The sequence below is a fragment of the Lichenostomus cassidix genome, chromosome 2 (assembly GCF_008360975.1).
Source record: "Lichenostomus cassidix isolate B80296 chromosome 2, HeHo_3.0, whole genome shotgun sequence".
In the NCBI taxonomy this organism is placed as follows: Eukaryota; Metazoa; Chordata; class Aves; order Passeriformes; family Meliphagidae; genus Lichenostomus; species Lichenostomus cassidix.
Window position 1 is genome coordinate 101,982,400 of NC_139482.1, and position 24,689 is coordinate 102,007,088.

General features: G+C 40.4%; 1 protein-coding gene across 2 annotated transcripts in view; it reads right to left on the bottom strand.

The window, feature by feature from the left end:
- Nucleotides 1-3,828: 3,828 nt before the first annotated feature.
- LOC146441866 (uncharacterized) overlaps nucleotides 3,829-24,689 on the bottom strand; it is a 36,617-nt gene continuing 15,756 nt past the window's right edge. The window contains exons 3-7 of one of the 2 annotated variants that reach the window (XM_085052591.1): nucleotides 20,413-20,549; nucleotides 17,279-17,436; nucleotides 12,521-12,633; nucleotides 7,246-7,856; nucleotides 3,829-6,445 (exon numbers count right to left, since the gene is read on the bottom strand). In XM_085052591.1, coding sequence (XP_084908717.1) covers nucleotides 7,287-7,856; nucleotides 12,521-12,633; nucleotides 17,279-17,436; nucleotides 20,413-20,549 — 978 coding nt within the window. In that variant the 3' untranslated portion in view covers nucleotides 3,829-6,445; nucleotides 7,246-7,286. Of the gene's footprint in view, nucleotides 7,857-12,520; nucleotides 12,634-17,278; nucleotides 17,437-20,412; nucleotides 20,550-24,689 lie in introns of both variants that reach the window. The other variant, XM_085052590.1, reaches the window with a different exon arrangement.

The following is a 24,689-nucleotide window of genomic DNA, read 5'->3' on the forward strand; positions in this document are numbered from 1 at the left end:
GCAGTCCATGAAAGCTGCTCAAAAGGAGAGAGGAACTCTCCCCATCAGTCAGGCACATAGGAAAGGGCCCAACTTACTGCAGGAGCTATTCCCAAGGCAGGAGATCCTTAGTGCCAACTCGCTGCTTTCAGGCCCCACAGCAGAGTGGCTGGTGTGTCCTGAGTGGATGCTCCCCCTCCAGAGAGTGGTGGAACATTTCCTACAATTGCAGACTGCAGCACAGACGCTTCCTTGGAGAGTGAGCAATAGGGACAGTGGGGACAGCAGCAGCCTTAGCATGACTCAGCTCACCCTACAGAGGAGCCCAGCAGCCTCAGGAACAGGAGCATGGAAAAGACACTTCATAAGAATAGAACAGTTTGCATTAAAGAGACCTTCAAGAACATCCAGTTTCAACCCTCCCGCCATGGGCTGGGACACCTTCCACTACACCAGGTTGCTCAGGACTCCATCCATCTTGGCATTGGACACTTCCAGGGATGAGGCATCGACAAGTGATTGCTGATATTCCTACATGTCCAAGATTGGAGCTAGCCTGAGACAGGACAGCCCATGCCACTGAATCCTGCAATTTGCTGCTGCTTCTCTGAGTCATCTGAGTAAATTAAAGACTACAGGGAGAACCTGTGCTCCAGCTGTCTGATCTTAAACAAACCAGCATCTGCAAAGGAAAGCATAAGTGCTGCTGTGTGAGACCCTGATGCACATTTGCTGGTACATTTACTGCAATCCCATTTGGTGCTGGCTCCACTTTCTATTTGCAGTAACTCAGCACTACACTTGCTCAGTTATTCCAAGTAGGATTACAGCTGCTCAGAGACTCTGGGATAGCTCAATGCCCCCATTGCAACAGGGGCTCTGCAAACCAGAGCAAAATGGGCTTACAAGCAGCTGACTAACAGCTGCCAAAGTGAGCTAGCCCAGAGCCTTTACCAGCTCAAAGGGATGACACTGAGCATCCTGCTCTGCAGCAACGGGCTGAGCAAGAGGTTCCAGCTGGGAAATGCAGTCAAATACAGAAGCATCATGGAAGAGGTAGAAGTGTAGGGCCCCATGCTGAAATGGATACATGGATTAGAGGAAGAGTAAAGTAAGAGTAGCATAGAAAATAAACAGTGATGGGAAAAGCAGTGTTAAAAGGTCTTGTGATGGGGCAGTGACTCAACTTAGCAAATTCTACAAAGCCATGCTCCTGACAGTGGGAAAAGGAAGTGTACTTTAAGTTTTTGAAAGGCAGATTGAAACATATAAGTGCTTCTCCTGGCTATAAAGGGGTGAGGGAGATCTGATTTTATGGACCACATTCACATGCATTACTTCTTGCTTTCTGTGTGCATAAATACTGATCAGTTGAGCAATGTTCCTCCCTTTCTGCTTTGAAAAAAACCAGAACAGTGTCACTGTAAGTCCTGCAGTGACTAAGATGGGGGGCAGCACAGGTGTGGGCGTGGTGCATAGGACAAGTAAAGAGTTAAGGCGCACAGATATGCCAAGGAATAGATACCTGGCTCTTACCCTCAGCGGATACTAAAACATGCAGAAGGAAATAAAAAAGTGAAACAAATACTGACACAGGAGTGCCCGTCTCTTGACAGATTAACTGTTTTCTCAAAGCTTATGCTCCTGAAATTGTATGTTTACCTTACTTCTTATGCATTTAAAGTTTTTCTTGTGTCAGCAAAAGTTAAAATGCCCTGAAACATATCTTAAAATATAACTTTAAGTCAAACTCAAGATTCGATTGGGCTTTGACTGATAATATATTAACATTATAATGTATTTGTTTATAACTCACAACTACTTTGTAAATTATTTCATAACAGTACCTAAAGGGTTTCAATTATTCAGGCTGAAATTATATTACTTCAATATAATTTTAATTATATTTTATTTGTTTGAATATAATTTTATTATTTCTGCAAATAATTGTCTTTCAGGGCTTTATGTATGAAATCAGTAGACAGGGTAATTTCAGTATCAGGCTCAGAGTCTAGTCAGTGGATTTTAGTAAAGTCAGTCAAGAAAAAAATGTCTTCTTCACAAAGTTAAAGACGAGAGAAGAAAATCTTTTTGTCAGCAGAGCCATCAAGTCTCACAGAGCCCACTCACCCTCCCTCTTGTCTGTCTAAGGTCCCTGTTTGGCCTGGATTTCCCACAGGTCACCTAACACAAGGAGATAACACCCCCTGGGACAAGACTCAAGAATCAGGTCCATAGATTTTTTTACAGATCAAAGTATTAATTATGCTGTGAAGCACAAGGCTCACATCAGGATACTGTATTTGGAGGCAAATCCCTGAAAAAGGTCCAATTGTGCAGAAGAATCTCTGCATTTCTCAATTAAATTTATTTCAGCAAACTGAATTCCCAACAACTCTCAGTAACAGCCATTGTCATGCAGAAAATTGGGGGTTTGATTTGGTCTCAGCAGCATTAGATAAGACCTCAGTGTCACTGATGGCACTGCCTCCACGGCAGTCTGAGTAGGATTTAACCTCAAGTCAACTTAATTCTGAAAAACACCTCTGAACCACAGAGCATTGTAAGCTTGGCCTCTACCTGAAGGGAATTTATCAAAAGAAAAACTCTCAACAGGTCTTTGACTCCAGTTCACTACTGACAAGCAGGTGAGCAGATTCCTTGTCTTAGAAAAAGACATATGAAACTTCCCATAAACTTTAAAAGTGTATTAGAAACTCAGTGTGATCACCTCTCTCTGACACACGTACTTGTCACTGTTTAATGCTTATTCAGTATATTTTTTTCTTACTCAACAGCCTAAAAGCTGAGCTAGGCACCTACTAGGAGATAATAAATGCTGGATTTCTTGTAAAGAGTGGTATAAACTACTATCTCATACAGGTGCTCATCTCTCTTTTTTACATTAAGAAACTGAAGGTTCAAAGGGTAGTGAACAGCCAGGCAGTAATTTATTGGGTTTTTTCAGTTTGAAGACAGAATTATTAAAGTGGTAAGTCCAGTTTAAAAATAACATATGTTTTTCCACCTCTGATCCAAGCATTGACACCCCACATCTTGCAATTTGGATAAAAATAATTTTAAATAACATTTCTAAAATAAATTGTTAATAGTTTCAGCTGATCTTAAAACGTGATTTTATAATTAGAAGATAAAAAGTCAATCTACACAATAGAAAAGAAAAAGTCCTGGATGGACACTCAATACCTTTTGTTTTAATTTTTAAGTAATTAATTTCTTTCTCATGAGTGTGAAAAATATACTCTCATTTAATATATAGACTTCTTAAGACTCTTTTTACCAGACTTGCTTCATGTTTCTGATGCACAGGTCAGTGACCAAAAGCCATGGTCAGAAGCCAGCTTCAGAAGTGTTCAGCGTACACAGTGCTTGGATTTAAGCCCATCTGGGAGTGGTTTTGAGAAGAAAGCTGTAGAATACAGCTACACTGAATTACTAGGATTTATGGGCCCCTAGATGCGTCCTTCTGGTTCTAACTCTGAATAGCCACTTCCACAAAGAGGGTATTTACCAACGTTTAAATATTCCACAAGACATGGCTTTTTCAATCTGAGTACTTATCAAACTTGTCTTTCATTCCAACATCTGCTTTTAGTTCCAAGACAATATAGAAGATTTCCTAACAGAGAAAAATCCACAGTTTTCTCTGATCTTCAGAGCGCCATAAGCAAGCTTCTCTCCTGGCTAAGCCTGCAGCATTGCATCTGAGGGTCAGAGTGACATTGCAGGGAGTGTGGGCCTGTGCAAAAAACTGCTTCAAGTTTTTCACCAAGTAGAGGATTTGGGAAAGTTATTTTTGTGAGGTTTTTTGTTTGTTTTTTACATAAGAGGTGATGAGGAACAACAGCAAGTATTGGTAAAGGTTCTAAATTGAGGGATTATTCCCTTCTCCCTGCATGCAAAGAAACAGTGTGGAACTTTTGCCTTGGTGATACACTACACCTTCAAAACTGTGGCTAACAGCAGCAGAATAAACACATGGAAATAAAATGCTTCAAGATGGGCAGTTGATTACTTTCCCCTAAAACTTTCTTCTCCTAGCTGCTGGATCAGGAAAGATGAGTGCAGGGCTCGAGCCTCAAGCTCCCAGCTGTCTGTTGCCTCTGCTGTGCAAACATCTTCCTGACCTGAAGTGTAAGTAAACAAAGGTGTCTCTGCTTTCTTCTGCATTTGTACAAAGTATGAGACTATGAAAGGGAAAGGCAGCTGGACTAACCAGTGTAACCTTTATTTATTTTAACACAGACGTACAGCCCTTGCTTAATTGCATCTAATCAGCAAAATATGCAACATCCAGGAAAAAATTGGCCCATCTGATTTTTAGTGCTGAACAGTGACCAGGGTATGCATGATGAGGTATTTACAGAACAATCCTTCCTCTGGCTTTGGCATCCTGTTTATTAGAGTAGCTAGTTTAACAAGCATCCAACTAAAACCAGCCAAGCAACAGGGAGATGCTGTAGGTAAAGCCTCCTCTCAACTCCCTTGGAAAATACTTATCATTGCTGTGCAATTCATCATTCAGTACTTCCACACAAAGAAAAAGTCACAGTCAGTGAGTAATATTTATTGCAAATTCTCTCCAACCCCAATATTGTACCATTATTTCAATAACTCAAGTTACATTCAACTAAACTCAATTACATGAAATTAACAGATTGCATTTCTACATAAACTTCTAGTACTTATAAAGAAAATTACTCAAAGGGAAAAAATAGGCAAGTTAGAGACCATAAAGAGAAAGAAAACATTATAGGAAAAGAACAGCAAATGCAGAGATCATAAAGAGTGAATCAAACTCTCTTCTGGATCTGAATTTCACTGTGCAATTTTCCTACAGTAGTCATAAAGAAGGACAATTAATCTGCTTCAGCGACATAAAAGTTATGAATTAGAAACTCTCTCACTTTTTTACATCATAAGTATATAATAATCAAATATATTTCAATTAAGTTGAATGAAAAAATACCAGGGAACAAGACCACGGATACCCTTGCCTAAAGCAGAGCACCAACAAAATTTGAGACTTAAATAAGACTTCTTTTATATCCTCCATCACAAAGCTGAACATATGCTCTCATGATTTGAACAGTATTACAGAAGATTATTTTGACTTGGTTGTCATTAGAGAATAAAGAGATGAATTTGGTAGATACTTGGTTTCAAGCGCTATTCTAAATTGTCAAGATTAATCACAATGATACAACTTAAGTATATATTTTAACATAATGTACCAAAACAAGTTATTCTACTCCCAAGATAAGTGAAATTAATTACCCTACTAGCATTATAATAACCCTAAACCAAAATTAAACTTAATTGAAACCTGTACACACTAAAACCCCAAATGTTTATGAGTGCAGATTCACCATGCATTTGCTACACTCCAGTGCCATCTGTCTATAAAAAGATAATTAACATTTTCAATAAGAAGAAATACGGCATGTTGTAAAGAGTATTTGGTCCTAGGCCATTGAATTCACTTCAGTTCTTACAATGAATGACGCTGCCAATCCTTTTTTGAATTAGAAGGGGGGGAAAAAAAAAAAAAAAAATCACTAAGACACTGTTTCTTCAGTGTTTATTTGAAGCAAATTTTCCTGGGGAAAAAAATAATCATCCAGACTGCCCTGATACAGAGACACTCTCTGAGGTGTCAGCTCCTAAGTTCTTCCCCAAAACAACCTTGGAGTCTTCCCCTAACAATTTAGCTGCCTTTTGAAGACCCCAGAGAAGCTGGGAATAGCTACTCTGGAATTTGTATTTAGAAGACCATTTGGGGACAGCCTTTTCAAAGTCCACAACCTTCAGTGGAGGGACATAAAAATAAATGCTCTGCCAAGCACTGCAACACAAGGGATCTGACACAGACCCCAGTGTGAGTACAAAGCAGGTTCATTAAATGCAGAGCCTTCCCTTTCCTCCAGCACAGTGCCTGGCTAGGGAGGGTTGTTTCCCTCACTCCCTGTGAAAATGGTACAAATACAGCACTTTGTTTTTTCAAAAGTTTGGTAACAAGTTTTAAACCAGCCTGGTGTTAATTTAACAGAGGGAATCCTGGCAGTTCTGCCTAAACCTGTATTTCCAAACACCTTGTAGGGAAGCAAAACACCGTATGTTTGATGCTACTACATTTTTTGTGTGTGTGTGGAAGGGGAGCTACATTTTGATCATACTTTTTTTTTAAATGCACTTTTTTTTTTTCCTTTTAGAGTACTACATATCCCTTTCTCAAGGAGCAATTAGAGCAGATAAGGGGAGAGGGACATTTTCCAAGTGCCCGAGCAGTTTCCTTCCCCGGCTCCATGGATGCGCAGCGCCGGGAGGCGGCTGGTCCCTTCCCGGCGCATCTGGCTCTCCAGCGGTGCCATCTGCTGGTGTCGCTGTCGCCAGGCTCCGCCGGGAACGCCATCCCCGTGCCGGAAGGGCAGGGGGCACAGCTCGGCTAGGGAACGGCCAGCAAAGAGAAAAGCCAGGAAACGTCAGCCCTAGCCAGAACTCCAGTTTAGAAAAGCGCTTTAGTCCCTTGTATGCTCCTCAGGGCATTTTGCAAAGACAGTTCGTTAGATAAAGAAAAGGAGAGGAAAAGGAAAACAAAAGTATTTAGTGCTATACCTCATTTTCTTCCAAAAATGCTATTTCCATAAGTCAGGCAAAATAGTTTTCTCATTAAGTAGCTACTAAGTCAAAGGAAAGAAAACACTTCACAGTAGTGTGTTAACAACTAAAACCATCTACCTGCTACAGACATGCAATGAATGAGGGTGTTGCAATCACAGTTTGAAGGCACAGATCAGGGCAGCTCTTGGAATTAAATGAGAAAAGTTGACTATAGGCAGTAGTCAGAGAGGAGAAGGCAAGCAGGCAAATAAAGGAGCAAAGCTGAGGGTGCAGCCCAGGGCAGGGGGTGAAGCAGGGCAGAAAGAAACTCAACCAAGGTAGCTGCAGGGTGCATTTGGGCACCAGGGGCTTCTGGCACCAGCTTTGGCATCAGTGGGTGATGGCTGGCTCTGAAGGGTCTGATCCTATAAACCACAGCTCACTTGTCTTTATAGTACCCATGCTTACACATACGTGGTATAGGTTTAGAGCTAAACATTTCACCATTAAAATATTAAGTGATATCACCCTCAGACTTTGCTCTACTATGTTTTGTCAGACTCCTAAAAATAACATTCCCAACCAAAAATGAATTCACCATACCCACATAGCCTCAGTGTAGTTGTTTGCCTTCTCCACCCTCACCACGCACAGGTTCACCAAGTTCACCAAGAACTGCAACAACTTTATCTTAAACTTGCTGTCTGATTAGGTGCATATTCTGTTGCTTCAGTTTTTTGCAAACTACCATCTGTTATCTTTGCTTTTTCTTGTTCTATTTCCAAGCTTTTCCACACATCTGAACTTGCTGGCAGCAGACCAAGTACTGACTCTGAGCAGATATCTCCAGCTGTAGGAAAAGTCCCATCTGTAGCTTCAGGCTGTCCCTTTGCCTCATTGATTTCTTTTTCTTTAATTGCAATTGAGGCCTCAGCAATATTTTGAGATGGTTTATCATCAGCTACTGTGGTTGAGGCAAGCTTACAGCTTGCAGCAGTTGCTCCTATTTCAGCCTTTGCTGCACTGTTTGGGAGGTCTTCACTGCTTGTTTTTCCCACATCTTCTGTCTGCATTTCTTGCTCTTTACTTTCTTCCTTACCACTGGAGCCCACATTTATTGAACACTCACAGTAATAGTAACCAGATTCCTGCTTCTTCTTACGCATGGCGCAGAGATCAATTCGACTGCAGACCTCTGTGCCAAAGTGGCTGTCTTCATATTCCTTATACAGATCTGTGCAAATTTTTCTGAAGCCCTGTATCTTGAAAGAGCAAAATGACATTATATGTAGAGTACATGTAGACAAATACGCATGCATTTTAGAAAGGTACGCCAAGTATTATCTTAACAAAACTCAGCAAAGAAAGTACCACCCATGCAGCTCACCCCTGATTAGGATAACAGCATCAACTTTCTATGGCAATATTTAGGTTGATATTGAGAAAAACCAACCATTACAAATTAAAATTATAGGAAGTTTGGCTTTTGCTGAATCCTCCACCTACCCCACCCTCTGCAAGAAAAAAAAAAAGCATAACAAAGATACAAAAGCAGATCAATTTAACCTACTGTTGTTTAAATGCATCCATGTAATTTTAGATATTTCAAGCAAGTTCACAGTCACCCTAGTTATTTGGAATTGCCTTTAGGAGAGATTGCTCGATTTCACCTAGATTTACTTCACTCAGTTTCACCCCACTGCTGTCTTAACAGACTGAAAATTTAACCCTTCTCCTTGGTGTTCACATTCCACAACACTAATTAAGTTGTGTGCTAGAGACAGTTTAGAAATAGAGCTCATGCACCTTCCTCCCTGTGAGCAAAGTAATATACAAAAGAAATTTAACTCAGTGATTTACTGTGAAAGAAAGCTCATTTCAGCAAGCTAGAAAAGAAAACCACAGCAACTCTTAGATAGCTACAAAAAACTGTTGGTATCCCAATGATAATCCCATGACAACAGTCATGACACATAAATGGAAGTGTACACTCCTAGAGACGTGTTTTCAAAGGTTGACACATAGTTTTCAGACTAAGAAAAGTAACTTCCATTGTCATAACCAAAGCATATGCTTAGAAATCCTTGCAATATATGACTGACAAGACCAAAATTCAGCAGTCCCTCAGAATAATTTATTTGCTCTTCTCCCCCTCAACAAGTTTGGACACAGCAGCACTAGCAGCCCTTTACAGGTGTCACCAGGGATGGGTGAGCAATCCAACAATTCCATGGATCCCATGGCTTTAATTCAGACAGCAACAGGCTGCCAATTTATATAAGGGGCTCCCACAAAGCATTTAGCCTACAGCAAACCACATATTCTAGGGGCACATATGGACATGCAGTGAAGGACAGATGAATCATTAAGCAACAAAGAATAGTCTCCACCTTCTCTTAACCTAATGAGTATGTGAGCTAACAAGTCTCCAAGGGGCTCCTTGAAACACATTGCCTCAAAGAAGTCTCAATCAGTTTGTTCAGCCCTGCTCTCAAACACCAGGGGGAAGAAAAAAAAAGTATATTTACAAGACTTCCTCTTCTTAATGACAGCCTTATTAGCAGGTGGATATGTATGGTTCACAGCATGGGGATTGTGGGAGGACTGCCAGAACAGCCCATGTCACCTGGACAGAAGCAGATATAAATAGCTTCACAGCCAAATACATCAAACCATTAGGCACTGCTGCCTGCGGTGACTAAAACACTTGAAAGTTTATTTAAGCCAACAGCACACCTTTTTCTGTGCCCCAGAGATACCCATGTGTCAGTCAGAGCCAGGCTGTTCAGGAGCCAGGAGCTACTTGTCACCTAAAAGCCATGAGGTTCAAGTTCTGCTGAAATGCAGAGACACACTGCGCATGAGCTGTTTTCTGGGTAATTCGGGAGGATAATAGAAACTTGAGTAAGGTCACATCACTGAAGATAACTTATCAAGCAGCCAGAAGAGGGCAGGATTAGGACTGCCCTTCCATTAAAAAGCTCCAAATATTTTAATACAAGTATGTGACTTGGTAATACTTGTTAAATAAAGAGTATGCTCTCTCACCACCCAGGGTAGACCACAGCTATTTCCAGACCTGCACCAAGTGAATCTACTTAAAACAGCATAGAAAGGAATGAACAAACACTTTCCACTTTAGCTCAGAGGCACTTGATCCACGGCTTTTCTCTGGCTGAGGTGAATGTAGGCAGTGCCCAGCATTAAAGGAAAACAGCCCACATTGTAAAAGTTCTTAGTCTGTGTGCTAGAGAAGGCTCTTACTACAAGTAATGGATTCTCTTAAGAGGTGAACTGTTCCCTTTCGGCTCGTTGGAAAAGTAGAGGTCAAAGCACCTGAAGAACCTATATTTTGTATTTATGCCAGGGTCACACTGTCTGTTTTGAACCTGTTCTTCAAACAGCACATATTGCTCCTTTGGTAGCTATTCAGAATAAAAAGCACACAATCCAAGCTCTCTCCAGCCTCTTGGGTTATTTAGACACACAAGCAAAGCCAAAGATGCACAGCTTCTCAAAGTGAAAGTTTACAGTTATGTTAGTTTTAAAGAGAGCCAGCTCCTCTTTCCCTACAAAAGAGAACAAGGCCTGCAGCTACACCACCAGTGTCTTTGCATACCTCTCATTAATAAAGTATTCTTGAGATGTAAAATATAAACTGCATTAGCAATAACCTGTTAACTTCATACAATAGGTACTTACATTGCATTAAATACTTAAACATCGTCCTTACAGCAAGGAAACAGTTATTTATAGTATAAAGAAAGTAATTACAGCCAGTAGATGGCATCATAATAACTTAAGTGATATTTTGTCTTATTTATACTTTGGCATCTTCTAGTGTTTAGGAAAGCTGATTTCTCTCCTGCAGTATTTAGGAATGGGATACTATAAAAGTAGTCAGTTTTCCTCATTTTATTCACATTATATTTTAAAAGTAGTGTTGTAAGTTGGCAGTGTCCACTTATGTGTCATATCTCAAAGCACATACACACTAATCATCCAGTTTGGTCTTTGAGATCATGTCTTATGTCTAGGGTTGAGACTTACTAACCTCAGGAAGACTTGTACATGGACTTACCAAGTCCACATGCCCCTAATAGTCAACTCAACAAATGGCCCTACTCCACTTCCATTTCACAGTCCTGTTATGTAAAATAATATTTCAGAAGCAAAGGTTTTATTGCAAAAACTAATTTCTAAAAAAAAAGTAATGCTTGGTAAACAAGGGAAGAGTGGTGAATATTGTCTACCTGAAGTCAAGGAAGGTTTTTGACACTGTTTCCTGTGGGATCTCCATAGAGAAGGCTGATTCATCACTGGCTGGCTGGACAGCAAGGTGGATTGAAAATTGGCTGAACAGGCAGTTCCAGATGGTAGTGATTGGTGGCTCAAAGTCTAGTTGGAGGCTGATAACTAGAGAGGCACCCAAGGGGCCAATCTTGGGCCCAGTACTGTTTAGCATCTTCATTAATAATTTAGATTTTGGGGAAGAGTGCACCCTCAGCAACTTCACTAATAACAAAGTGGGAGAAGTGCCTGATTCACTAGAGGGTGCTGCCAGCCACAGGTATCTCAACAGGATGGAGAACTTCATGAGGCTGAACAAGGAGCACAAAGGTCAGCCACAGGGTAGGAATGAACCCAGGCACAAGTACAGGCTGACAGCTAACTATGAAGGAATTTCACAGAAAAAGGACCTAGAGGTCCTGCTGGACACCAGGCTGACCATGAGCCAGGAGCATGTCCTTGCAGCAAAGGCAGCCAATGATATCCTGGGCTGCATTAGGAGGAATATTGCCAGCAGATTGAGGGAGATCATTCCCCTCTGCTCAGCACCAGTGAGGCCACACCAGGAATACTGCGTCCACTTCTGGGCACACCACTTATATTTTACCATTCAAAGACATACACACTTGCATATACCTATATATATATATCTGCAAGGAGATGGCACACATAAATCATGCTCTGCAAGATTAAGCTATATTTAGTGCTAGAGATCAAAAGAGGAGAGTATGCAAGAAATTACAATTTTTTTTAATTTTAAATTTGATAGTAAGAGGAAGTGTGGAAATACTCCAGACGAGTCAACAGTAATTCCTACGTGCCTACTGTGTAGTTTCTTTTGCATTAGACAATGTCGATGCCTGTGCTCATGAAAATCCCTACAGGCAGTATAAAAGAAAAAAGCCTCCAGCATAGAACTATCACTCCTAGCCAACTTTGATTGTATCATGTACACAAAAGGCTAATATCAAGTCAATATGAAGTACTTGAACAAGGTCATTTTCTTCAGCTATTATAGCTTTTTCTGTTTTCCTTTCTGCATGCTCCTCTAGTATTTCAGGTTTGCAATATATTGACCTCATAAATACAAGTATTATTCCTGGAAACAAGAAGGACAGTATTCCACTGGGAAATGAGCAATCTAATCAGAGGTGTTTTTTACTTTAATTGTTTGTGATAAATCCCATACAATGCTGCAGTAAAGGTTAGAAAAGCACATCACACATTTCTAGTATAAATCAAGGCACCAGCCTAACTTCCAACATGACATTAATCTTGTTCTGAGGTAAATATTACTCAGAAGACAAATATTACTCAGAAGCCATCCTGCCCTATGGAAACAGCCCAACATTGTTTTTGTGCAGATTTGACCAGCCACATCAGAAAGGAAGTACTCTTTACTCTACAAGAGAACCACACACAATATTAGCAACAGACCTCATTTCTTCCAGTCAGATATGAGCAAACACAACTGTGTTGGCCAGCCTATATACAAGCTTTGTTAAATAAGAGAAGTTACATTGTTCTCTGGTTGCAACAATGATTGCTTAGATCCCAAGAATCTCATTAAAAGCAAAATAGTAACTTGAACAGATCCCAGAAAAAAATACTTTTAAACCCAATTACTTGCCCTTCTTCTCAGCCTCGATATTTTGGAGAGCTTCAGGAAAGACAGATGTGGTTTGAAGTCCTTACTCCCTGAAATGTCAAGATTCCTTTCAATAAAGCATTCTTCCACAGCTTCTGGAAAAAGATAATATAAGAAAGAAATGAATAACAGTGGGGAGGTAGGGAAAAATATTTACAGGAAGGTTAGACAGAAAGCCACTATCCTTTTCTGAAGCAAGACACTTAAAACATACAACCAGTTTACCAGGTTACCAGTTGCTGCACCATCACAGGCAACAGAAAAAACTGAGAAAAGTACTGAAAACTAAAGTTTTGCATGACATACAGACATATGTTGCAAACCTAAGACTGGATCCAAACGTCTGTGTTTGCAACACAATTCCTTCTGAATTCACAAATCCCCTATCACAATGCTGAGCTTAAGAAAGCATCTGTCCATGGCAGCCCTGCCAGGAACAGGATGCAGCCACCACCAGTGGCCACAGTGCCAGAGTCTGTGACTGAACAGATTCTCCCCAGTTAGTGCAAACAGCAATGTGATAAGCAAAGTGCTTCCAGGAGGGGAAAAAAAAGTTGCTATATTCACAAGACTATTACAATTCCACAGCACTTGAAGCAACTCAGGGGGGAACATCAAACAAACATAATACTCCTTCCCGAGATAATGTAATACAAAGTGTTTGTGATGGTATTGGCTCATAAACTTCAGTCACTTGTTTATAAAACAATAAGGTTTTATCCTTCATACAAAAAATTGTCAGTGAGTAACTCCAGGATTTATATTCTTGTAGGCCTTTCAGCTAAGGATTTCAATGACAAGTCAAACCAAGTTGAACTATTCCTGGTTTTCATGAACTTTGGGGGATGCAGAGACTCATCTCTGAATACCAAGAATAGCAAGGCAAGGTTTGCATGTGACAGATCCCAACAAGTCTGGCAAAAACATAAGATGTCTTGTTCAACAGTTGTGCTTAAACAGCAAGAAATAATTCCAAAATTACACTGAAAGCATTGGCTAAGGCTGGAGTACTCCCCCAAAAATTTTTCTTATTGCCAGAAGTCTTTATAGCTTGATTGTATAAACACGATAAAATAGTGGGGGGAGAAATCAACATTTTAAATTGGACACCTGCAGCATTTGTGGTTCTCCTGGCCAGATCCTGTCACCTTGACACTTATCTTTATTACTGCTTAATTGCTTAGGCACTGAGAGAAGTTCAATGTTGAGATTGTGTAGAAAATAGCATATTGCATATCTGATGAGTGCCTTGCTTGAATTCCCTTCCACTTCCCTACTTCCACTTTAATTTTCCACCCATCAGGAAATTTAACTACACGTGTGTTCACTAGTTTGTCATATGCATTTGTATCAAGGCCAGGTCTCTGGCTTGGAGTTTAGCTAATTAATAGTTTAAAATGTTTCTTCTCAGAGTATTTATGAAGGAACAGCAGCTGGGGCTGTCTGATCACTTTGCCAAGGCAACTGCTTTTTATATTTTCCATCTGGAAAACACAAAGAATAGGATCCAGTTGTCCAAACAAGCATCTAATGCCCTTTTAGATGCCCTACAGGATGTCCACCTGGCCTCCAGCTGCTGCTGCAGAAGGCTCAGCCTGGCTGTAGGTCCAGTGTGAGTGCTGCAAATACTTTAGGGCATCTGAAAATGACCTACATGGTTATGGTTAGACATCAAACAGCTCCTAAAGTGCCTCCAGTACTTTGTCAAATAGAACACATTAACATGAAGAGCTTCTGCATATTAAATCTTCTTGTCCCCATACCAGTAGGTCAAAGCACAGCAAGCCCCAGAGACTAAACACAGCAGAAAAGTGTGCAAGCTCCTTCTAGAAAAAAACAACCTTCCCCACATATCATCCAGACATATAATGTCCCTCAGTTGCATAAAAAGAAGCCAGGTAGAGGTAAACCTAGCAAAGAAAACTTGAAAATAACATCTCCTCTTGGTTACCATGCAGCACCAATGCTGCAAAGTAGCAGGAAGGAGCTCTTACTGGAAGGTGAAGGTCTTTCTGGCATGAGCAGATTTTCATCAGAAAGGCTGACGATGGAAGAAAGGTCAAGGCCAGCAATCATCTTCAAGAAGTCACTGTAGGAACAAGGTTTGTAGGTGATGTGTCCTGCCCATGCCAGGATGGCACTCAATTTTCCAGACGCTGTCTTCTCCAGCTCATTTGAATAATATGCTACAAAAATTCCAAGACATCTTAAGCAGTATCATTTCTCCAAAGTGAATGAGGTCACTAGCAGCAAGATAAACCCAGTAGTGCTCAGTATTTACCAATTAATTGCAGTTAATTGATCAAGAAATAGGTTAACTCTCCACTTTGAGCCTGAAGTCAATGATGTAGGACCAAAAGCAAATGAAGGCCCAGTCACCTGCCTAATGTCAGGAATACTTCAGAGGTTCAAAAACTTCTTAGAGCAGGCAGAATTATTAGACTTGCTGACAAACCATCAATAAGGCCATGATGAGGAGTAGCAGGAGTAGCTTCACCTTTGCCAGCCAAATTGTTGGCCCATCATGCTGTTTGAAAAGGTAGCATTTAAAATCCACACCTACTTCATGACAATCAAAAATATTTACTAAAACATAAGGAAAAAAATCCCTATTCACTGTATAACAATTAATTCAATTGCTATGCTGAGAGAGAGGAGACAAAACCCCATCTCTTTGGAGATGTCATTAAAAGGATAGACTTTGATACATATTTGCATAATTCCCAGACTCATTAAGTTCTAGAAATGGTCAGAAGTTATGCAGAATAGAACACTGGAAGTTACAACTCTCTAAATAGCAAAATCATTGGTAACGGAGTTAACAGCTTGAAAACTGGCAGCTTGTCTCCCAGTCAAGGAATTATTTCAGGCAATCAGTGAACAATCATATTGCATTAAAAACACAAGTACTGACAGAATATTCCCAGGGCTTGCAATCAAAAATTTACCCCCCTACCTAATTACAAAAGGGATTCATATCAGAAGCTAGACATTAGGTTTCCTGAACTCTGAAGATGCAGGTTATCTAGGCAGAGAACATGAAGGATCTGCCACCCACTATTGTAATGGCTTTTAGAGCTAATGCAGGTCCAAGATGATATGTAAAGTGCACCACAGCACACATTCTGCAGAACCAAAATTGAACACTTCTGATAGTGATAAAATAGCACGAGAAAAATTGACCTTGTATGCAACGACTCATTGGGAACAAAATTCACAGTCAAGCAAGACAATGAGTCGAGGGAAAACCAGTTGTTTTCAGATGAGAAATGAAGTACTCATTTGTGCATCTTTCAGGAGTGAGGAGAGAGCCAAGGCAGTATTCTCAAAACAGTCAAACCAGGCATCAAGAGTCAGTCAGTCCTTTCTTTCAATGACACTGAATTATATATATGCTGTAGACAGGCATGTACCAAATACGATCTTATAGGAAATTGCATCATCTACCTTCTACTTTGTTATCTTCCAGTCAAGATTATTTTTTGTTAAAGACGAGAAGAAGCAGTTTGTGCACGGGTGAATTTGTTGAGGTTCTAATCCTAAGAAATAGGGATAACGTCAGAATATTTTCAACAAAAGCACAGCTATTTTGAGTCAAAATTAGCTTTGGGATAGATGGAACAATAAGAGATGTGAAGGCCAGAGTCAAGAAAGAGATAATGGATAGTGAAGTGGCTAATTTTACATAGCTGAGGTGAAGAAGCTGTTCATAAAAGGCATCCCCTCTCTAGTTATAACACTGACTACTTAAGAGGTAAAATAAACAGGAGTATAAGAGAGCAGAACTATTATATCAAAGCTGAGAACTGGAGGAGGTAGGAAACAGCATCAACAAAAAGAAAAACAGACTGTTCTGAGAATCATATTCTTTGAAGTTTACACAGTGTCTTAGTATTGCACGCCTTTTCAAGAAGCATTAGTTGAACTATGCTTCCTTTTTGCTTAGTATGAAAATAGCAAAGAAAAATAATGTATATTGATTATTTCTGTTCTGTTGGAGTGGAAGCCCAGGACACAGATTAGGTTCTGCATTGCAGGCTAAATCATCTTCTAAGAGGATAGGCAGCAGGGTAGGGAGGAAGAAGAGAGTATCAAGCCCTTCTACACTCAGATGCAGGTAAGCAGATCAGAGGTCTGGAGCATGTCATGAGCCCATCAGCGCTTTGGGAATTTAGAGCAGAAGACAAGCTATTCTTACACTTCTCTTCCATCTTCTACAGTGGAAGCAAAAGACTGATTTGCTGGTGCTACACACACCTATGCAGAGAAATACTTTTTTGTTACCTCCTGTCCCAGAGGTGCCTATGAGTTCAAGCATACTCCTGTTTAGAGGAAGTGCTTGTATACTCAGCTGGGGCCAACATTTCTCAGGTTTTCAGTTTATTAGGATGAGCAGAGCCTCAGTTTGAGGTGTCACTTTGAAGACTCTGCACACCTCAGGCCTGTGAGATTCCAATGGCAGGGCAGGGTAAGTTAAGTTAGCCTTGCTGTGTGATCTTCACATGAACGTCTGTGCATTTCACCTGTCCCAAATTAGTGCAGAGAACCTATTTTAGGCCTTATGCTCTGCAGGAGCTCAGTTGTTGGCTTCATGTTTGACATTTAAGAAAGAGAGGAGGTGAGAGGAAAGGCAGCACACATCACAGTCATGCACAACAGCTTGGGCCAGTGCTCATGAGAGCTGACTGACTCTACAAACTGGTTTATCACAAGTGGCAGAAAGTCAGGTTTTGTTCTTACCTGCAATTCTGCTCAGCATTTTCTGGTCTTCCTCCAATATTTTCACATACAGCACTTGGTTATTAAACTCTCCAATCCCATGGAATGTCAAATTAAGGTCTTTGCCCTGCAAGATGTCTTCCACTTTAGTCTTGCTTTGCTTCAGTGCCAGAACAGCCCTTAAAAATAATCAATATATAAGTACTGAAAGTTATTAAGCTTTACATATGGAAACATTGTTTTATTTTTAATACTGGCCAATATACCTGATTTTGACCGCTCTGCAGCGCTGTGCAAGGTGTCTCAAGAATAGTGAATTTCATTGCCAATGCTATTGTAACAATCAGATTTCAAATACATTACATCTTTCAACTTCAACCTTAGCTTATATCTTAGAAGTTTTATTAGTGAACATTCCATAAGATATTAACATTCCAAAACTATGAGTATATGGTACTGAAGAGTCAAAAGGGATAAAACTGAAGTTATATTTCTATCACATAGTTTAAAACTTTATCACTGTCATTTTTAACTGGTTGACTAATTTTATTCTCAAACTAAAACAAAGTCATTCTCCCACCTGAAGCACAATTAGCATTTTTCTCCATTTTATCCCCCTATTCCAGGCTAGGTAACAAAATACCAAATTGATGGTTATATTCTCAGCTCTGTGTCCCATTTCAATAGAGTTTAGATATGCACCTTGCTGTGCAGAGAAATCTCAAAAAATTGAATTATCCAAAGACATTAATATTTCAAATTAAACCATTTTTCTTAAAGACACAGAAAAAGCGTAACTATTAAATTTCTAAATGTAGGCACCAAGACTTCCAGTAACTTCATACCTTCAGAAGTTTTTCAGGTGCCCTTCTTTGCCCTGGTGTCTCAGGAAGGGGGATCCTTTCAGTCTGCAGTTTGACCAGAAGCCTTCTACTAAGGCTTCATACTTCTAACAAATTGCAGCATGACTAAGGACTGCAGGACACCATTCCCTTGGTTATTAGGGATCCTGTAGCCACATTTAATTTATTATTACACCTAGAACAAGTTTTGACTGCATCCATTTCACTCTTTAAAAATCTTAGAACTGTGTTACACCCAAATACAAACCAGGCAGTAAAGCCCACATAGCACAAAGTAATGCTCTTTAGAAAGCATGTTTAATGCATACAGAGGCCGCTTCAGCAACATTATGAGCAGTCCTCACTGCTGCCTTGGGGTTATTTCAGCAATAATGGCATAGGAACAGCTTCTTTCCAAGACTCCTGGGGACTCAGCAGATTGAGATATAGTGAGGACAGGACTGAAGTTGGGAAGGGAATTAATTCTTCGCAGAAGTTTATTTTTCCACCTTAACAAAAAGCATGGCTAATCTAGCCCTTCATTTAAGTTCATAACATCCAAACTAAAATTAAATACTGCTAAGAGAGCTTCTCCCATCAGATGGTTTCTGTTGCAAGGGACCTGAAATGTTATCTAATTCTAACCATGGGTAGGGACACCTTCCAGTAGACCAGGTTACTCAAAGCCCCATCCAGACTGCTTGAATACTTACAGGGATGGGCCATCCACCACTTCTTTCTGTTCACGGCCTTACCATAGTAAAGAAGTTCTTACCCATATCTAAAAGCCTGCCTTTTTTCAGCTTGAAGCTGTCCTTGTCCTATCACTATATGTCCATCTAAAAGGTTCTTCTCCATCTTCTGCCCTGAGATTTGAAGATGCCTCCCTCCCCCTGTATCAGCAATGCTGTTGGCTTGAGAAGTGAGAAATACAGAAGCACAAGGCACTCTTTCCTGTAAGAGCACAGAGCAGTAGCCACCAAACTATGGCCTCATTTAGAAGAGCTAAGGAGGTAGGTAAAAATACAGGATGGAAAAAAAAATTTGGCAAGGCAGATCTGCTTTTCATTAGCTATGTCCATTATTTTTACATTACAGACACACAGCCACTCTTAAGTTCATTAACACTACTTAGCTGCACTCACCTCCCTAACCAATTGATTTCTATTTTGATTGCTGCTCTCAACTACCTTCCTATCCTCTTGGACATCAGCCTGCCCAGTCAGCAGCACTGGCACAGCGTTTTATTACTGAATTACTGTGCACTGCCTTCTGCATGTCTCCTTAGCCCATATAACACTATTTTCTTCCCCTTAGACCCTCCTAAAAAAAGTCTCTGGAATGTACAATAAAGCAGGTAATTTTAAAATAAGGCACATACAAGCCTGCCATGTGCATCTTAATCATGCTTAACTGATGCTGCTGGTACGGGCAGAAGGGTTTTTTTCTAGTCATATTGGTTCTTGTGACACCTTTCCAGCTAGGCATTCTGCTTTACGCCCAAGCAGATCCTGCATGACACTCATATGGTGTTGAGGCCTGTTTTTCATTCCCATGCTGATACTTGCCAGGGCCCCTGGAGAAAGTGCTCTTCTCACCAGGTTCCCACCTCTACCACATGATGCCTTGCCAGGCACATAAGGGCCTTCCCTTTCTGCCTCCTTATGTCAAGAAGTCACACGTTTCCCAGTGTGGTACACTAGGATAAGGCTTAGAGGAAAAAAACTGCAGCACACTGGCATCATTTTCTGGACAGTTCTATCATTTCTAGCCTTCCTGACCACAGGGTAGCTTTCCTTAGTCATCTGTCAATATCCCCATCTTAATTTCCAGGTCCCCGGTGGCAGCCCACAGCTTGAATTTAACAAGGGAGAGACTTGGGAAGAAACAAGGCAGATTTCTCCTGTTTTCTTCTTAGTGTAACCTATCTGAACAGCTAACATTTTCCAGCTGATGCAAGTATGGCTGATCTGAAAAGCTGTGGTTTCTCAAAAGACAGCAGCTCAGGGAAGCCTACATCTGTTGAGCTAATTTGTGATAGCACAGTAAGAAAGTAGTAATACTGTTTACTGCCACATTGCTTTTTCTCTTCACCCCATGGCAGATACAGAAAATTTCAATCTGACACATCACATCTAGCTTTTGTAAAGATCCTTCCCCACAGGTACTGAAAGCAAGCCAGAAACTGATCAAAAGAAGTTTAAGAGAAATTGTGTGTAGGCTCCAATAAAACATTATGATTCACAATAGCAGCAGTAAGGCTACCACATTTACAGAAGACTTGGCTGCTATTGAATTTTGCAGGATTCTTACTTTTTTACTTCTTCTTCTGTTCCCAGGTGAGCTACTATTATAGTAAGGTGCATAGTTTGAACAGGAAGAAGAGCTCTCCACAGGTCAGGTTCTTTAGAGAATATGAGCTCTTGGACATCTTCAATTCTGTCCAAAATCTGTAGTGGAGTAAACAGGAGAAAGAACTAAATTTTCATTTTGGAATGGCCACACATTACTGGAAAATTTCAGAATGCCAAAGCTTTACACACCCAAAAATGCAACTCAACATTTAAACCAGGAATCCCCGAAACCACCTTCCACACCCCCCCCCATTTATCATATACCAACTCTCAATTTCATACTTAATTTTTCAGGGATTGATTGATCTGTTTTCCTTTTTTAAAGCCTACAGGCTAAACTCTCACAGCTCTCCTGTGAACCAGAAGCCCTAGATCTTAAAGAAGGTGTGAATCTGACCCTAAGCATGTCAGATAAAAGCTCACGGCACTGTGTAAATATTAATGGGATCTTCATGCAGTTGTCAGTTGTTAATAGACTGTGTAAATTGAATAACATTTCCATAATTAATCTTACCCCATTTTCTGATTACAAGTTTGATCACAGATTAAACTGATATCTCTTCGCAAAAGGAAAATGTAGCAGCAAACAAAGTAGATTGACTGGGTAAACGTGCTGTTTTCTGAGCTAGTGTTTCTCAGAACTGTGTGGCCAGTTTCTGACTCTTGTGGATCTATCTGTGCCTTTGCACAATTAACTTCAAAGATTTTTTTTTTTTTCAATATGATCTATTAAGGTTTATAAGCCAGTCATGAGAACAGGCAGGAGAGAGAAGAATTCATTCACACAGGTACTAAGTACCTGGTACAAGCCAATGTTGCAGAGAAATCATTTATAGATTTTCAGATTATTTCACTGAGCAAATTCTGCCCTACACGCCTAGGTGCTCACGCATGTTAGAGCTCCCCTTTATTCTTACACAGATTGAAACAGCTGGGTCAATATGTTTTTCTTTTACAATCTTTCTCCATAAAGCCTCAGCAGCCATTGTGCAGTCCAGTAAATAGTCACACAACCTGCCCATCAAAAGAGATTAGCATAACAAGTTCCCAATAAACATGTGGATAAAAGCCACACACAATTAAAATAACCATTTGAAGATACAAACTCCCTGAATTCACCAACCCTTACAGTACATTTGTCACTGTGAAAAACACATCACTGAAATGACTCTTACATTAAGTTAATTCCTACTGCAACTGAAGCACAATTTATTGCAGCCTGCTATTTACAGCATATGTTTAGATTGCAAAAACATTGAGCAGGAATCAAGCCATCAAGCTGTCCAACCATACAAACTACAACCTTTGCTTCAACAGACTAGGCTAAGTTTCCTGTTATTCTCCCTTACCCAGTCTTTTCAAGAACATTCTTGAAACAAGAAAGAAGATCCTGTTGCCTTTTCAGTTTGAGGCTTAGACATCTGGGAAGCCAAGTTTGAGCGAAATTCCTTCATGTAGATATTTAACTATTACAAGCAGTGTTAATGTCTTTTCTTACCTCTTTTTTTTAGCTTCACATATGATTCTTCTCAACTTCCTGCTCCTTCTCCCATGGAGACAGTCTACCCTATTGATACACTTTTTTTTTTGTGCATCAGTTTAGCACTTTTCTATAAATACTGTGTATTTGAATTTGATGGGATATCTTGGGCTTTTCTGGGAGGTGAGGGGCAGGAAGAAAGCACTTAAAATACACTACTGAAAGCCTGAGACTATAAAATTCTCAGATGCAATCTAGTCCTGGTGTCTAGCCTCCTGGAGCCCTGCTTAGACACAGAGGGAAAAGGGCTATGCACCCATCAAGACTGGAACAGGGCTTTTCCTTTGTCCTCTTGAAAGGGAGAAAAATGTCCACAGCCCTAGGCCCTGCCATCTGGAGAGATCTCTTAATTAAGGTATAATAATTATTCCCAAAACACTAACAGCATCTTTAAAACCTTCTGTAATAGACAAGGTCTACAGAGTAACAGACAACCAAATTGTGTGTTCAGTGAGGTCAGGAACCTCTGCTTTAGAGGTAAAAGCATCTAAAATTGTCAAAACACCATTATATGTGGATGTAGATATGTATATACATACATTTGGCCAGGAGGTCGAGGGACACAGCTCTGCCCCTCTACTCCATTTGGTGCGACTCCACCTGGAGTGCTGCATCCAGCTGTAGGGCCCACAGCACTGGAAAGACATTGAGCTGTTTGGATGAGTCCAGAGGTAATTAGAGGGATGGAGCACCTCTCCTGTGAGGAAAGGCTGAGAAAATCCTGTTTGTTCAGCATGGAAAAGAAAGGTCTTCAGAGTGACCTAATTGCTGCCTTTCAGTACCTGACAGGAGACTACAAGAAAGATGGAGAGGAACATCTTAGAAGAGCATGAAGTAACAGAACAAGGAGGAAATGGATTCAAGCTCAAAGTTTGGACTAGATATTAGGAAATAATTATTTACTGTGAAGGAGGTGAGGCACTGGAACAGGTTGCCCAGAGGTTGTGTATGCTCCATTCCTGAAAGTGTTCAAGGCCAGCTTGGATGGAGCTCTGAGCAACCTGTTCTAGTGGGAGGTGCCTTTGCCTATGGCAGGAGTATTGCAACTAGATGATCTTTAAGATCCGTTCCAACCCAAACCATTCTGTGATTTCTTTACTCACTCTCTGTACATACACATGCCAACCTTACAGCACTGCACTCTTCAGTGTTTGTTTCAGAGCCTCACACAGGGCCGTCTCAGGTCACTGCCACCCTCAAAGGCAGCATTTGAGAGGAACATAAACTGAGCATATCTTGGGCAGAGCATCCAACCAGGGATGCCAGAGCACCAGAGTTGGGATGAGTGCAGGGAAATCTATAAGAGCAGAATTGAGAAAGAGAAGAAAAGGAAAAAGAGGTGAAGGGCAGCCATAGGGCTACACAGGATGTGGTCCCAGGCCATATATTAAGACACTCAAATCTCATTAAAATCACAGAATAAGTTAGGCATTCATGACCCTTCAAGCTGTTCCATGATCTCATTCCTCAGATGGCAGGAAACTTTCCAGTTTCCAGCTTAGATTTATTCTTTGCCCACTTCATACCCATTTGTTCATCTGCCAACATTGTCTTCAGCTTACACAGTTATTTTCCCTTCCTGGCATTTATCTTCCTGATGTGCTCTGCACTTTTGTTCACCTCTCAAAAGCTAGTCATATGTAGGAATCACTAAAGTTATATGAGGCCATCCTCCAAATAACCTTCAAAGATAATTCTGCTCAAGACAAAGCCAGGGCAAATAATTGCCTACCAAGAGGAAGGCACCTTTGACATCTCCCCCCTAACACATACATAAGTGTTTTTACACTTAACTAAGGTAAAAACAAAAACTCAAAAGCCTGCCAAAGCAAGACACTGTACTGCAACTGCTGGTCACACTGGAGAACAAAAAAAAAAGTCTGTACAACAGATACATCAATCCTACTTAATTATTGCCTTTAAGCAGCATAAATAGTCATGCAAGATACTGCATGAAAGCTTAAGCTAGGGGGAAAAAGGAATCAAGTTATATATTGCAACAAACAATATCTACTTAACTCGTTGGAAAAAGAGCCATAAACTACTAGCAGAAGCTGATAGTACAATGTTGCATTTGCACTCTGTTCATACAAGTTAATATTCAGGTTTTGCCTTTTACATTTGCTTTATAGCAAAATGTATCAAGATACATATATACATAAATATTAATTTATACAACTTATATACTGTTTCTCCATTCTGCCATGCTAGCTGTGACACAGTAGTTTCTGATTCAAATTAAGGCTTCCCTCTGCCTATCTCTGTTGTGTGGAATAGTCTGCTGATTGTCTTGGCATCTCAAGGCTTTTCTTTCTCTTCCTCTTCACAATACATTTGAGTGTATAGTCACCTGCTGCCCCTATGTAAAGGGGCATGGGGAATGTCCACATCACAGTGCTGCTGTTCCACAGTCCAAGAACAGAATCCTATCCAAGGCTCCTTGGGATAACAGCAGGTACTGGGACAAAGTGAAAGCTCTGTCTGCTTTTGTATACCTTGAGCAGCTGCAAACAAAATATTGCCACCAGAAGCTCTGATGTTGTCTGTGGAAAGCTAGAGGGTAAAAAAACCTGTCCATAAACATACTGACAGTGCTGCTTTGGAAATGAGCCTTTCCATATCCTTCTTTCAGAAATTTTTGTGTGAGCTTCAAAATTCATATCAGCAGAATGGGAAGAAGTAGCTCAAGGTGAGCC